Source organism: Arachis stenosperma, chromosome 7 (genome assembly GCF_014773155.1).
Source record: "Arachis stenosperma cultivar V10309 chromosome 7, arast.V10309.gnm1.PFL2, whole genome shotgun sequence".
In the NCBI taxonomy this organism is placed as follows: Eukaryota; Viridiplantae; Streptophyta; class Magnoliopsida; order Fabales; family Fabaceae; genus Arachis; species Arachis stenosperma.
Genome location: NC_080383.1, coordinates 90,423,388 through 90,440,065, shown reverse-complemented (window position 1 = coordinate 90,440,065; position 16,678 = coordinate 90,423,388). Strand labels below are relative to the sequence as shown.

The window sequence follows — 16,678 nt, the reverse complement described above, 5'->3', positions numbered from 1 at the left end:
TGGATTTTTGCTTGTTTATGTAGAGACCAGTGGCATTAGGAGTGACTTCATTTCAAGCAGTGCTTTTGTACAAAGAAAAGAGGGTGATAGCATCAAAGGGAGATCAAGAAACACATTGAAGATTGCACCAATTAATACTATACTCTGCATGTGGCATTGTTGGTGGTTTCATCTTGGTGGCTTCTCTACACACAATCTTTTGCTTGTTTTTCATCTTTTTTTCCAAAGTACCACCTTTTCTAAGACTTCTTACAAAGATGTCATCCTTTTAAAACTATTTAGACACCATTGCCTTCCACCTTTTCAAATAAATAGTTTCAAATAAACAGTTTCAGGGTGGCACCTGTTGAACTGACTTTTTAATATGTCCACTTGCATATGGGTATCAAGTGCTACAGCCACTTTTTCAATGAAATTTTTGGCATCTATGTCAGTTGTTAATATGCCTTACAATCGCATGCATGCATGCAGCTCTATACTTTGTAGCTGTATCAACTGTTGCAGCCTTAATTGGACAAAATGTGGTGAAAAAGCATATTGCATTATTAGGAAGAGCATCACTCATCATTTTCATCCTGGCAGGTACGGTTTTGGTGAGTGCAATATCACTAAGCAAGTACCAAGTTTCATTAACATGACTTATTTTTTGAGTGCTTCACCATTGCTTTATTATCAACATTTGCTTCCTGTTTTTGATGTCATTGCAGGAACTGTTGGCATAGTAAGAATGGTTGAAAAGATTGCAGAGCATAAGTATATGGGATTTGAAAACTTCTGTGCTTACCAAAGCTAAATTTTACAGACAATTTTCTCAGAATAATTAAATTATGTCTAAATAAACAAGGTAATAAAAATTCAGTGCTAATTGTTTGTGCAAACTCAGCATGTTGAACTCATAATGGTTTCACAGAAAAACCAAACATGCTCATATATATTGATTCAAGCTTTCAGAGTTATAAATTGTTCTAAAAAGTACAGACTTAGATACAATTAGGCACTAATGTTGTTTCATTTGCTATGAAATCTAATAGGATTAAAATGTAGATCAGTCCATTCTTTGTAGTATTATGATCTCTACTTCCTTTTGTTGTATGCGGACACCATTCGGCATAAGCTAATTCCGGTAGCAGACTAACTCATATCCAAACCACAAAAAAAGTCAGAGTGAAAATGGGGGAAAGAATTGAAAATGAGAGTATATAATATTTGTTCTTTCAATAGTTTCCTCGTTCTTTGCTGTTCTTAAAACAATTTGCTGTGTTCTATAACTCATCTTTGACAACTTGATTTTTGACTTTTAGATGTTTGTTGATGGAAGCAGCCAATTCTTTCAAACTAGATTTTGTAGAGAGTTTGATCTGCATAAAACAAGGGGTGTTCATCATATAATTAATTTGATTATCATTAAAAAAACCAAATATTTACCACCAAAAACAGGGTGCTAAGAAGTAATTACCGGATTTGTCTTATCATCTGCTTTGTAAAGTAGAAGCGTGGGGTAGTCATTCACCTGCCATTAAGCAAAGAGAAGTGTTTGGTCATATCAAAAATTTCTTAACGAAATAACATTATTCAAATTCCAAAAACTGTTGCAGGGTTTATTTTCAGAACATAAAGAAAATTGGAGACATTTAAACTAAGCTTTTTCATGACACTAACTTGCAATTTTGGATGTTCATTTGCTGAAGCATCTATCCTTGCAAAAATTAGATTAGTTGCTGATTTGTAGTGCTTTGCCAACTTCTCTACTTGTTTGCTAATTGCATCACAGTTGATACACCAAGGTGTAAATACCTGTTTTGATAAACTCATGACTCGTGAGTACAAATCCATCGAGAGCATAGCCAATATAAAAGTCTTTCTTTAGAGAAAAACAAAAAAACAAACTGAAAAACACTATTGAAGTTTGCAAACCTCCAGAATAACATCCTTCCCGTTGCCCAAAACTGCATCATCAAATATTTTCCCGACAACAACATGAATAGTAGCATCTGTCTGCAATTCCCAGTACCATGGCGATTAATGGAAGCATACATTTAGTTTTAGGAGATAAACAAATAACTTCTAGGTTTCATTGATTTATTCTATTACTACAAAATATATAGCTAGCTATATGTGTCTTTAGAAAGAAAATCTGGAATATTTTACTTATGACTCAAGGAATTCACATTATATCTTAACAGAAAAAGGACAACATATTACAATGAGTGCACAACTAATGCTCTTATATAGTCAAAGACTATAAATTATAAGAGAGAGAGCAGGAAATTTGTTTTAGAACTCACATTATCTGGTATTGGTTGAGACTTGAAGAAAGGTGACAGAGAACCTTGCACAAAGTTATTGCAGAAATCCTGAGAAAGCCATTTCAACATTATTACTTGCTTGATTGCTAATCAATGGGAGGATAATGTACATGAACAGAAGATCATACCTGAATATTGCTTCGTGTTGGTTCTGACTCCAACAAATATTTTGAGCTCATTCCATTATCAAATGCAGCTACCTATAAATAAACACAAAAAATAAATAAAATGCATCAGTTGGTAGAATTATCAGAATTTATAAAACAAATCTCAAAAAATGGTTAACTCATAAACTAACCACAGTGTTTCTTGATTCTTCAAGACCAAACAATGTTAGGAAGGGTTTTGCAAGGTTCTCTTCTTTAATATCAACATATATAAACATTATCTGCAGATGAATGAAAGACAGATTAAGAATTCTAAACCATATTGCAGGAAAAGTTTAAATGTTCCAATTGTAGGCTAGAAGAGCAACTACCTTTGACTTGAAAGTTCTTGCAACATCTTGAATAGTATCTTGAAGATTCTTGAAGTCGTCAATGTCGGCAAAGACAAAAACCTACAGGAAAAAAAAAAGAACGGAACCTATTATAGAGATTAATGTAATCTATTCTCATGATAGATGGATATCAATGAGAAAAACAAAAATAGTGGAGTGCATAATAACATATGTAGAACATATGCATTTTCTATGCAGAAACTTTAAACCTTACTTAAAAATTGTGAGCACAAACTCCAATAAAGAGACAGAAAAGTAACAGAATTCAAACCAAGTGAAAATCCAATTTAAGGTTGAAACTGAAAATAATAGCAACCTGAAGCTTAACGGGGCTTGAGTAGACACTGATAGAGTTCATTTCAGTCAGTTTTGTAACTAATGGAAACTTGTTGTAGTCCAAAAACTCCAATATTTTACTTGTTGTGAAAGCTCCGTCTGCATAATCAGCAAGTTTTGCATTCTTGACTTACATCAGACTATTCGGTAAACAAGATAAGATAGGAAGGAAGAAAAAATATTTTACAAAAGAAGTGTGCAATGTTGGTCCACCAGATTTTAACTGATTGAACATAAGGATCGAAACAATTGCCGACTCACCATATGCAGTGTATCTTTCAGGTTCACTCTTAACAATTCCTAGAAAATTAACAGTGGATGGGATATCTGGATAAAGAACTTGGGCATGCTCCACTTTATTCACTTCAACAAATTGGGTTTCATTATCCAACTTTGCAGCTCTCACGAATTCGTCATATTCAAGTCCCTGATATATTTGCACACAAAAATTAGCACAACCCAGAAAAGTGGAAACACTAACAAGGAGTTTTCCAAGTGTTTCTTACCTCAAATTTGTCAAACCGACCAATAACAAATGTATGATACTTTGTCAGAAATTCCTCTGCCTCCTTTTCCGAATTTATCCTAATAACAGACGAGCCAGTCTTTTTCCTTGCCCATATCACTATATCATCCCTGAAATCAACAGTCCCAATGTTAATTCACATGGCCACTAGATAAAAATGTTTGAAGTAGTTCCACCAATATAATTGACATGACCAATTCTCAAGCTATCTGTGCACTGTGAACAACATTTCAGGTAAATGTGCATCTATTCCATTCAGCTAACATCAGTATATCACTTCAAGTTATAAACAAGCTTCTAACTACCATAAAGAATTAGAAACACTAGAAAAACATAGCAAAATTTCAGATAAAACCCTACACAGGCCTAGTGAGCTAAGTCTAAGAGAGAAGTTGTGAGAGCAATTTACGCTGTGAAACCGCCAGAGTAAGGTTGGGAGGTGCCATTAACGAAGAGAAGCAAAGTTGGGTAGCCTTTGATCCCAAGGAACGAAGCTGATTTGGGATACCTCTCAGCATCAATCTTCGCCATTAAAAGAGTGCTTCCCAACTCTTTCTTAAGCGAAGTTGCAGCTTCAGCAAATCGAGGCATGAGCTCAGCGCTCCTTGGACACCAAGGTGCATACCCCAGAACAAGAACATACTCATTCTCATTAATAACCTTCTCGGTCTTGTCACTATTGAGTTCAAGTACGATCCTTTGTGCCTTCGTTAGAACCTCTGCTTCCGACAACTTGTCGGTGCCACCAACACCACCTTGTTCTTCTGGTTGGTGTTTTTCTACCTCCTCGTCCACTGCTAACAATTCCTCAATGCCCTCCAAATCATCGTCATCAGGGACAGCCTCGGAACACTGTGTGACAACGTTGTAGCTAAGAATTAGGAGAAGGGTGAGGGTGAAATAAAGGGTGAATCTCAAAGTTGGGTTTTTTCTAGTGAACATGGTGCTGAGTAGTAGTGGGAGGAAGATCTTAGGTTGAATATGTGTGGGATTTGTGAAAAGTTTATGACTTTGGAGAAGATCTCATTCGTGGAGGCACATTTTAAAATTAGTGAAGAAATTGTGTGAACTGGGAAGAGAAGAAGAAAGTGAATTTCTCAAGTGTGAAAATGTTTAGACAAGCTATTAACACGCCTAAATCTCCGGGGTATACATGTTAACAAAAGGTGGAATCTCATGACTAGTGGATTTCATGTGAAGTTTTTTTTGGTGACTTAAAAGAAAATAAACAAAAACTAAGAACGAAAAAAAATAAGAAACTGCTTAAGAAAGGCAGTTTCGCTGAATACTATTCTTAAATTCTTTTCAAGGCAACGGAAGCTCCACTTGAGGGGAAAGGATCCTCATTGCGGTCTTTGCCATGATGTCTGCTACTGTATTTGCATCTCTCAAGATCAACCGAAGATCAGCACGCCATTTCCAAGACATGATATCTCGAATTTTTAACACCAAAGGATCAATAAACCTAGAGCAATCTTGTAAATTATTGAAAATAGTAAAAGCCTTCACACAATCTGTCTCACATATAATGTCTCTTTGTCCCGAGTCCCATGCTAAAAGAAAGCTTCTCCAAATAGCAAACAACTCTCCTTGCAAAATGCTACGACTCTCAATTGTTCCCAAACAGCCTCGTTGCCACATTCCCTTCCAATCTCTGCTAACACAAGCAAAACCAACTCGAGCACCACTGCCAGGATAGCTAGCATCACAATTAATCTTAAAGGTACCCACTGAGGGAGGAATCCAAGAGCCACTAATGGTTGAGGAGATAGACAGTCGTTGCAACTCAAAAATATTTCGGAGCTCCTTTTCCAAAGACAAAGCCATACCAATCACCTTGTCTGTGGTCCAATGGTCGTGAGGATGAAAGATCTCGTTATTCCTCGAACGCCAAATCCACCAGAGAGCAGAAAAGAATCTAAAGGGGCGCTGTTTGCTATTATGTAAGAACCAACTCATCAAATCCATTGGTTGATCGGAGATCCCTAAAGCTTGCCAAACAAGTTGGGCTTTTGGACAATCCCGAATACAATGTAATACCGATTCCTGACCTGAGAAACATCGTGGACAGCTATCCGTGTGCGAAATGCCCCTCCTAAAACGAAATGCAGCAGTAGGAAGAGCCTCCCGAAGACATAGCCAGGCCAAAAATTTGTGCTTTTCCGGAACATGTTGACGCCAAAGCCAAAGCCAATTACCCCTATCCTCCCAACTAAACATCTTCTTACTGAGCCACAAATAACCACTATGAGCATCATAAACCTTTGAAACCGCACCACTCCAACACCAACTGACTTCTGAACCAGCTTGAACATCTGGGTTGTAAGAGTTAATGTTGCTCTGCAGAGACTGATTCAGAGGAGAATAGATATTCTCAAGGTTCCACTGTCCAGATGACCAAAGGTCCAAGATCCTGAGATCCGAATCAGAAATGTGAACATAATCCATCTCCTGACACAGTCGCCCCTCTCTTCTCCATTTAGAAAACCAAAAGTTCTGTTCCAAATCCCCAATGCACCAAATAAAACCGTCCTTCAGGATATCCCAAGCTCGACATATACTCTTCCAAACATAAGATCCCCTTTCTCGAGACCGACTAAGACAATCATCCTTAGAAGAATGGTATTTCTCCGTCAACAGTTGAACCCATAGCTTATCGGGATGGTGAAAAAGTTGCCAAACTAGTTTTCCAAGAAGAGCGATATTGGCACAAAAAGGATCTCTAATTCCCAGACCTCCAAACTTCTTAGGGGTGACCAACACTTTCCAATTAACTAGATTCAGGCCTCTACCATCAGCTTGACCCTTCCATAGAAAGTTTCGCATCATGGATTCTATCTTATTAGTTACCCCTTTAGGGAAAAGAGATACTTGCATACGATAAGTAGGAATCGCAGTCACTACCGAGTTGAGCAAACAGAGTCTACCTGCCTTATTAAGCAATCTCCCTTTCTAGCTGGCTAGCATTCCCCGAATCTTGTCCAGAACATCATTGAAAGTTGCGCGTGTCACCCGAGAGTGATTAAGGTTCACCCCTAAATACTTGCCCAAGTTCTGGACAAATCTGATGGAGGAGACTCCAGTGAAAATCTCTTTTCTTGTTGCTGAAACATTCCTAGAGCATAGCGCTTTAGATTTCTCCACATTAACCTTCATCCCAGAAGCTCTGCAGAAATTTTCCAAAGCTACCATTACAGTTTGAACTTGCTGTTTTTCAGCTTTACAGAAAAGAAGCAAATCATCGGCAAACATCAAATGAGAAATTCTTGGACCCCCTCTAGAAACCGCAACCGGCTTCCACAAGCCCTTATCAACTTGCTGATTAATAGAACAAGACAATCTCTCCATACACAACACAAACAGATACGGTGATATAGGATCTCCTTGCCTAAGACCCCTGCTCGGAGTGAAGCTATTTAATCTAGCCCCATTCCAGAGGATAGACAGTGAGGAAGCAGTGACACAACGCATAATCAGATTGAATGTCGGAGGAGGAAAGCCAAAATTCACTAGGGTTTGTTTCAAAAATCCCCAATCCACTCTATCGTACGCTTTCTCTAGATCAATCTTAAAGGCCAGAGTGCCTTTCTTTGACTTTGTCTTCTTCATGAAATGGAGAACCTCTTGTGCTACAATGATGTTGTCTGGGGTTCCTCTCCCCGGGATAAACCCTCCTTGAAGGGGCCCAATAATCTCTTTGAGATGGGGATGAAGTCTATTGACCAGGACCTTCGTTATAACTTTGTAAACCACATTACAGAGACTAATTGGTCGGAAATCCTTCATGGAAACCGGGTTTTCTACCTTCGGAATAAGAACCACAAGAGTTTCCATCATCCTTGGATCCATATCCAAACCAGAGAACGCATGACGAACCATAGTCCAAACATCAAAACCAACAATCTCCCAGTATTCTTTAAATAATAAAGCTTGAAACCCATCAGGGCCCGGCGCCTTAAAAGAATGCATACTGAAAACGGCCGACTTAACTTCTTCCAGAGTAACTGGCGCTGTGAGGCTACAACAGGCTTCATCATTCAGGGAAGGTAGCGGCACATCACCAAGACAACCTAAGTCTACATCCTCCGACTGGCAGAATAGGTGTTTATAAAAGGATTCAGCTTCCCTTCTAAGGACATCCGGGTCCGTTTCCTATACCCCATCTTGAAGAAAGAGACCATGAATCTTATTATGTTTTCTCCGCACAAGAGTCTGGACATGAAAGAATTTGGTATTTCTATCCCCAAATTTTACCCACTGCTCTCTGGATTTTTGAAACCATAGAAGTTCCTCTTGCACAAGCGTGTTATTAAATTCCTCAACCAGTTGTTTTTCTTTTTGCCGCATAGACAAATCCTCCATTACTTCAAGTCGCTTCTGAAGGAAATTAATCTGTCTCTCCAATTTGCACTTCCTAACGAAAATATTGCCGAACACTTTAGAATTAAACTCCAAAGAGTTCTTCTGCACTTCTGAAAGCTTGCCATGCATCTCTCAGTTGATAGTTAAAAACTGTTTTATGATTTAATTGATTTGATTAAATTTTTATCTAACCGCTCTCAATTATTAACGTCATGTGAAGTCAACTAATAAAATTGTCTAGAAGGCAGCAACTTTTTATGTAACCAGCAAAAGAAAAATGAGCAATCCTACACTATTAGATGAAATCTCATTTTATTAGAAACATTATTGATAACTACTTGATAACTACAAATCATAAAAGTTATTGGATAAGTTCTATAGTATCTTTTACTATTGTGTCTAAATTACTTAACTTACTTTTAAAAATAAAAAATAAAATATTTAAAACAAAAAATAAAATATTTAAAATTTATTAAATATTATCTATTCGTCTTTTTTATAAATTAGACACAATCTCTAACTCACCAAATTATTGAGCCCTAGTGCTCTTCACTTGTCTAATTGCCTACCAATAACTATCAATATCCTCTGACTACCTTCTAAGAGATTAAAAATTAAAAGTATTAACTTTTCCTTTCACAATATCATAGATTTTTACAGCAATGAAGATGGTTCTAAGACTTTCGTCCATATAAAATCTATGCTATAATGTCATAAGGTTTCATATTTCATCCCCAGAAAAAGCATGTGTCCTGCATCTTTTGGGTTTTCCCAAAATAGATTTGGTGTTGGTCATGACTTTGCCTTGATTTAGGACTTGTAAGTTGAACTTTTATAGAAAATATAAAGCCTAACAATGTCATATTAGCATAATATATATTTTAGAAGTTTACTGTGCCATTTTTATTTTTTTATTATTTTTATTTATATGAATAAAGGTATGGACTTAGATAAAAATTAAAAAAAAATCATTATTTTTATTAGCCCAACTAAAATGCTTTTTAAGCATGGTAATAATTAATTATTCAGATATACTACGTGTATACTAAAATCAGCCACTAAAATCAGTAACCAGTCCAAAATACATGTTAGAATACAAATACATATTGAAAATAAATTAAACTATACATATATTTATACACAAATATATTTGTGACTAATTTTAGTGTACAAATAACATTTTTGTATTTATAGGTAGATGATAGTTGTTTGAATTGCTTAAACATCATATTTTGAAGTTGAGTTTTAGAGATGATGTGTATGCAATATTGCAATAGATGTTATGATAAGTCTTTTTATTTACCAAAAAATAACTCAATTAAAACTAAAATTAGTAGTTATTGCATGACGAACTTAATTGGCATCCCCTCAAGAATAAACTCATGGATTATACATTCATCTTATTTATTATGTGAATATGCTTATACAAATTTTCATGCATTTATTTCCACCACACTGACTATAAGTTTGAAAACACAAGTAACTACTAGTAAGTTGAAAGGGTTTTCCAAGTGCATGTACACACTACACATTTTGCTCCTCTTTCAAATGTAGTTTCTCAACCAGAGAAAATTTTTCACAAAACGGTGGATTACCCAATTTTACATATATTACAGAAAGATTAACAGAAATTCTTTCTCAAAAAATGGACATGAATCAGCATCCATCAACCATATGTGCATGAATTCTTCTTGAACCTGATAGGTTTTGATTCAGAGGAGTTGATCACCAAAGGACAAGTAATTTCCTTATGGTGCTTTGTTCTTACTAGTTTCCCCACCACATTCCCTCTTGAACGAATCTCAAACTTCAATGTCAATGGAACCTCAACACTACCAGTTTGGGATACTATTAGTGTGGATCCAGCCCCATACAATGGAACCTTGTTACCTTCCACATTCACTGATACAATACGGTGACTTTTTCTTGGCTGATAGTATTTCTTCAGCTGCAAGGAACAAATCATCACATGTACAAGAATATAATATACATATAATAAGATGCTACTTAATGTCACCATTTTGTGTTATGTTAATAAACATTAACATTACCTTTTAATTTAGAAGTCCTGGCTAGTTTAAATCACAAAGGAATAAGAACAACATAGTCTTGGTTTCTTACCTCACCAGTTGCAACAGTGATGTCTGAGAAGACAAGGTTAATGGGTGTGGAGTGCACATGAATGCCAAAAATGTAGCAGGGTTATATATGCTCATTCTTAGTGTTCCATTTACTGTCAGCATTCTTGTTGTGACGCCTGTGAAGTCTGAACCCTCTCCAACATACATATTATGCACTGTCATGCTCTGCAACATTCACAATCTCAATTACTATCAACATAATCTCATAATTAGCATATAATTAGAGATAGGAATCCTATAATCCTTCCATTTTGCTCTGTAAAACATCTTGGATTGCAGCATATACTCACACAAATTCAAGAATTAGGCAAGTAAAACTAAACTATATGTAAACATGTACATCTTTATGGTGATTATAAAGAGTTTTTAAAACAACACCAACCGATCTTTAATCAGCAATCAGCATTTATCTCATCTAAGTGACATTTATCAAAAACTATATCCCTCCCCAAATGAAAAAGTGACAACTTTCTACTGTACTCCCTCGCATAATTACTAAAAGTTCGGTATAATCGATGAATGATTAACTAACATACTTACCATGTTGATTAATTTTAGATTGAAATTGGGATTTACCTTGACAGTTACTTGAGCTTTGTAAGGCCTGCTAGCACCCCATATGATTAAGCAAAAGACAGAGAAGACAAGAACAAAAGTAAAGACAGCAATTAAAGCTTGGCAACGGCGAGTGTAAGCCTTGTCCTGAAACTCATGATAGGATCCTTCTTCAAGAATGACATCACACTCAGGCCACCCTTTATCATTCCTCTTCCTGCTCCCTTTTCTACCTGAAGAAGACCTGAAAATCCCTGAGAATCTGCTGGCTGAGGAGTTCCTTGAATGGCGGCCAAAGGAAGGGTGTGATGGTGACTCCATTGGACTGTTGGAGATTGGTGTGGCTTGCATTGAAGATGACTTGTCTCCATCATGTGAGTCCCTTGAAGGGCTTTGAACATAGTACACAGGTCTCTTTGGAGACCTTGATGGTGATGATGGTGCTAAGCTTGTTATATCTGATTCTGATTTTGTTGACTGCATCTTCAACTAAATTGAGTAGTACCCTCAAAACTTTTGATGAAGAAAAAGATACTAGAGGACAATAAGCTTAAGAACTTGTGCTCTTAAATTCATGAGCCTAACAGACATAGTGTATGGAATATGCTGCATATATCAGCAAAATGAACAACTTACTCAAAAAACACCAACAAATGTTATGGTAATTTTAACAACTATGTGGTGTGTGTGTCACTATGAGAGAGTGAGAGAATGTGTATGTGTGTGTGTATATATATATATATATAATATGCATGGAAAGAAGGAAGGAGAAGCTTGTTGTTGTTGGTGTTGGTGGAGTGAAGAGTCAAATGAGGAAAGCAAAAAGCCTGTGAAATGCTGGTTATGCTGTGAAGGGTAAAATATTTATTAAAATAAAATAACGGATAATAACAATAATGAAAGGCTCGGAATAAAAGTTTGGAGCCAAACCTCACTGGCTGCTACTATAAGCATAGGTTCGGGAGTAAGTGTCGGCAGCTATTGCTTTTCTTATTTCTTCTATAAACTATAAACTATATAATATATAGTTATAGACATCATTGATGTTGGTTCAAATTATATATACAAGAAGGATAGAATAGTGGTTTATTATGTTGTCTTTTTCTCTCTATGGGGTGTGTGTGGGGCATGAGCACTTCATAGAAACTAATAAATGCTTTGAAAATCCTTCAATTATATGAGTTGGACAAATTACCTACTTAGAGTATGGGGTCCTGTTTGTGTGTTTTGTCTATGTTGTAAATTTATTTGTATACGTGTTTATTTTTTGTTATCATGTTCTGGTGAGTGGTGTTGTTTATTTATTTTGTAGTCTTTAATTTTGATAGATTAATAATGTACAATATTAATGACAAAAGCTACATAAGTAGATGGACGGATAAAACAGTAAATAAAAAAAAATCAACTTAGGGATTTAATTCAATTAAATTTGTACTAAATGAGTGTTGCTTAAGTGGCGAAAAGACAATTTTTTCTACAATGTTAATGTGAGTTAATGAGAAATTTGTTTTTGTAAGCCGTTTGTGTGAGAAAATTTCCCTCGTCAGAAAATTTTGTTCGTCAAAAAAAAAAAACAATCTTAAAAACAGTTTTATTTTTTGGGCAGTAGAAATTGTGGAATTTCTGAGGCCTAAGAAAATAAAATTCTAAATAATAGTTGGGCCTCCCTTATATGAAAGCTCTAACAAATTGGCCCAGTTGATTACTTGATACTCAATACAAAAAAAAAAAGCTTCGTGTGACCCAAACTCATCAACAAAAAGACCAACATATATCATTAAAATGTCTGAAACAATTGTATTAGTGGAAGCCTTCTCTGATATCAGAGCCAGGTTTCGATCCTGGGACCTGTGGGTTATGGGCCCACCACGCTTCCGCTGCGCCACTCTGATTTGGTGTTCAATTATCGACAAATATAATACTTATTCTATGTTTTCTTCGTCAATGAAGTATCATTAATCAACATCATTTTGCCAAAATTCATATACAATACAATTTAGTTCGAGTCCACAAATTGTATACTATAGTACTATAATTCAATAACTTTGGTCTTTAGCACAAAATGGTCTCAGCTGGTATATTTCTGGGTTTTAACTTGTAACGGATAACGAGATCACGTTCTGTTTTGTTATACTCATCAAGATTTATGATTATATTTTCCAAATAGCGGTGACCAAGACTACAACGAATTTGCTAGTACATGTGTAACATATGATTCATTGTCTTGCTAACACATGACATAGTTGAATGTAAACTCACGTAAGCTTGATAGGATGTGCTTAGTGCTTTGTATCTTATCTATTCCATTTTTAATTTAGTTTATCCAATTAGCATGACAGAAAGAAATATTATTATTATAATAAACAAGCATCTATTTTGCTACAATAATTGAACCTCCTTTTTATTTAATTATTCTAACTTTTTTTTTGGGTTGGTGGATTGTTTCATCATATTATAAACAGCAATCGTCTATGCCAATTTATGGATTTGGATTCTCTAAAGTTTGAATTTCACTTTAGAGAGTAAAGTGTGATCTCTCACCATTGATTGCATAGGTGGGACCAAAAATAAATATGAAAGAGAAACTATTTAAAGGTAGAAGATCATATTTTACTCTCTAAAGTGAAATTTAAACTTTAGAGGATCCAAATCCCCAATTTATCCTTTGAATCGATATTAACGTAGCGCCTCCATGCGTTTTAGTAAATTAAATTCTCTAGTTTTATTTAAAATTGCTTATACTTTTTTTTAACAGTATTTTGAACTGAGATTCCAAATCTTCTTAGACTCAATACAATCGGTAGTATTTACAGTTTTAGAGATTCGGTATTATTATTTTTTTTCTTAACCACAAATATGAGATTTCTTTCTATAAAGATGAGGAAAATTTAGTAAAAATCTAATAAAAAAAAAGTTATGTTACTCTTTTAAGACGTCAAAATGACAAAATGTGTCTTTACAATAATCACTTTACACTTTTTAGATCGGAGATGTTACACATTTATGTAACTATGTAACTAAGTTGGTCCAACACCAAAAAAACCTAATACCATTAACTAAAACGTGAAATACATGCGCCCAACACACACGAAATCGTTCTTACCCAACGCTTCTTCTCCTCCACGCTTTTTCTTCTTTTTCTTCTTTTCACGCTCGTTTACGCACGGAGTGTTTTCTTCTTCTTCGCCTTCTTCTTCGAGTTCCTCCTTCTCCGTTTCTTTCTTCTTCACATATTTTCTCTTTATCGTCATTTTTTTTGTTGTTGTTGCTACTGTATTTTTTTTGTCTTTTCCTCCTTTTCTCTAGTGAAGAAGTAGTAGAAGGTGAGGAAAAAGAGTTTTGAATAGTGCAGAATGAACTGAATACAGTACTCAAGGTGAACCGAACACAGTACTCATGGTGAATTGAACATACTACTCATGGTGAACCGAACATACTACTCATGGTGAACCGAACACAATACAATTGTATAGTATTGAGTGAACGAATCCTGAATGCTAAACCCTAAACCCTAAACCCTGAACCTTGAACCCTGCCGTAAATCCTAAACCCCTAAAACAATTAACCCTGAACCCTAAACCCTCAACTATGAACACGGTGAACCGAAATTAATACACGAGACAAACCGAAAGTTTGAAACACACTGAACCATGCACCACCCATAAACCCTAAACCCTGAAACCCTAAAACCCTATCGTCATTCTTTTGTTGTTGTTGCTGCTGTATTTTTTGTCTTTTCCTCCTTCTCTCTGGTGAAGAAGCAGTAGAAGGTGAGGAAGAAGAGTTTTGAATAGTGCAGAATGAACCGAACACAGTACTCATGGTGAACCGAACACAATACAATTGTATAGTATTGAGTGAACGAAACATAATTCATTATATAAAATCAAATTCAAACAGCTTTCTGCAAAATGAACCGAACACAGTACTCATGGTGAACCGAACACAGTACTCATGGTGAAACAATTATATAGTACTGAGTGAACGAAACATAATCCATTATATAAAATTAAATTCAAATAACTCTGCCTACAATTTACATATTATCAATTCGATTCAATTCAATTCAAATTAGCAATTGCATTCCAATTATTCAATTCAAAATTGAATAATCCAAACTTTGTCAGTTTGATTCGTTTCAGAAGAGTAATCCAAATCACTCTCCTGATTTGAAGTTGATTCATTTATTGTTTCGATTTAGAAGTGCATATCGAAAAAGAAAACGAAAAAGAATAGGAAGAAGATAAAAGCAACGTAACCAGATCGAAATAATAAAACGAGAAAATGAACAATAGAAGAGAACGACAAAAGCAATGCAGATCAATAAGAAAGAATGCGAGCAGAGAAGAAGGAGGTTTACGTTGCAGCAGAAAGTTTACGTTGAGCAAAATTTTAGGTTGCAGCACGTTATATGTAGCCGTATATGACAAACGAGTGAAGGGTGGGAGACGCACATGTAGAGAAAATTACTTAGTTAACAATCATGTAAAAAAATACATGAATGCAAAATTTTTTCGTTTTTAAATTTAATATTGTCATTCTAATTAATCAAAATTCAGTCGAGTATGAACTAAATAAGTTATAGTTGTACTATTTATCATTAATTTTTTATTTTTATCTAATTTATCATACACACTAAAAATTCCAATTCTTAACTACCTAATAATCTTTTTGGTATTGTCATCAAAATTAGTGTGAAATAAAATTTTGTTACTTTTTACTATATATAAAAATCACCCTTATTTTTTTTTGGTCAAGAATCACCCTTATTCACTTCTAATAATTACAGGGTTATTTTTTAATTTTGTAATATATTTTAACCCTTTAAATTAGCTTTTTTTTTTTTGTTTAATCGAAGGGATCTAACTTGTTGGATAAAATTATTGAATTTATTTCTCTTAAAATTGAGCTTCTATTGAGTTTTCGACTATCATAATTGCCACTTCAAAAAGTTTTGTTCTGCTATTTTGAAAATCACCCAATCCAGTATTTCTAATGCTTTCTCCAACATGCACCGAACTATCATTTTCATCAGTCCATTTATCACCGTCATTAACCTGTGCATATACAAACTCACACAATACAAGCACCAATTTGCAATTATCATAAAAAAGGTATCTGCAAACATTTGTTTCTCTTGAATAAATTCAGCACATATCTTCTACCATGATCAAATATAGAAAGTCAAGCTCTTTTACTTCAAAAAAAAAAAAAAAAATTATTCTCTTCTCAGTATTTGTGTTTGCCAATTCTAAAATATCCAATTGTTTTGCCTTTTTGAACTTTTATTGTATTTTTTCCAATGATTCAAAGTCTCTTTTCATGCTTCACTCTATTGAAGTACTCTATTTTTAAAAATTTTTATATTCCTAATTTTTCATGTGACCCATATAATTGGAAAATAAATTTTTCACTCATTTTTCTCAACTTACACAATTATAACTCACATCAAACTTCAATAAAATTTCTACTATCACTTGAATTTGTTCAATTAGTTCCATCTCATCTTAAAGTTCTATGTTATGACTTGTGAACAAAATTATAGTGAATAAATAAATAATTTACATCTTCATCATCTATCTCACAAAGACTATAAATCACTTTATTAGCATTTTATGAATATTTAGCCTTACAAAAAAATTTTTTGGTGTTTAATCTTTCTATAGTTGCAAACTATACCAGCATCAAAAGATTTTACAAAAAAATTTTCATCTTCAAAAAACATCCAAACCGCTTCATCCTTAGTACTTACATTTAAAATCACTTGTTGCAATAAAAATTATAAATTTTACGGTATTTATTTTTCCACTCAAAAAATCGTCTCGTCTATTTTAAATCACTTTTAAATTAGCTCATTTCAAAAACCGCACCTATGAAATTATATTTTAGAGATATCATACAACTTTAAAATTTGTTCTCTAAATTGTACTTTAATAAAAGAGAGTTATTCAGA

General features: G+C 34.6%; 1 protein-coding gene, 1 non-coding gene and 1 pseudogene across 2 annotated transcripts; all 3 read right to left on the bottom strand.

Moving 5' to 3' along the window:
• Nucleotides 1–839: 839 nt before the first annotated feature.
• On the bottom strand, nt 840–4,776 carry LOC130940283 (protein disulfide isomerase-like 1-6). Its single transcript, XM_057868386.1, has 12 exons — nt 4,077–4,776; nt 3,648–3,777; nt 3,403–3,568; nt 3,122–3,240; nt 2,785–2,865; nt 2,605–2,694; nt 2,435–2,506; nt 2,286–2,354; nt 1,915–1,995; nt 1,660–1,794; nt 1,457–1,510; nt 840–1,358 (listed from the first exon to the last, which is right to left on the bottom strand). The coding sequence occupies exons 1-12, from the start codon at nt 4,607–4,609 to the stop codon at nt 1,263–1,265; spliced, it is 1,626 nt and encodes a 541-aa protein (XP_057724369.1). The 5' UTR covers nt 4,610–4,776; the 3' UTR covers nt 840–1,262.
• A 4,636-nt stretch (nt 4,777–9,412) lies between these two features.
• LOC130941320 (uncharacterized) lies at nt 9,413–11,589 on the bottom strand (annotated as a pseudogene).
• Nucleotides 11,590–12,545: 956 nt separating this feature from the next.
• Nucleotides 12,546–12,617, bottom strand: TRNAM-CAU (transfer RNA methionine (anticodon CAU)). Its single transcript has one exon. It is a non-coding gene; the product is annotated as a tRNA-Met (tRNA).
• Nucleotides 12,618–16,678: the final 4,061 nt, after the last annotated feature.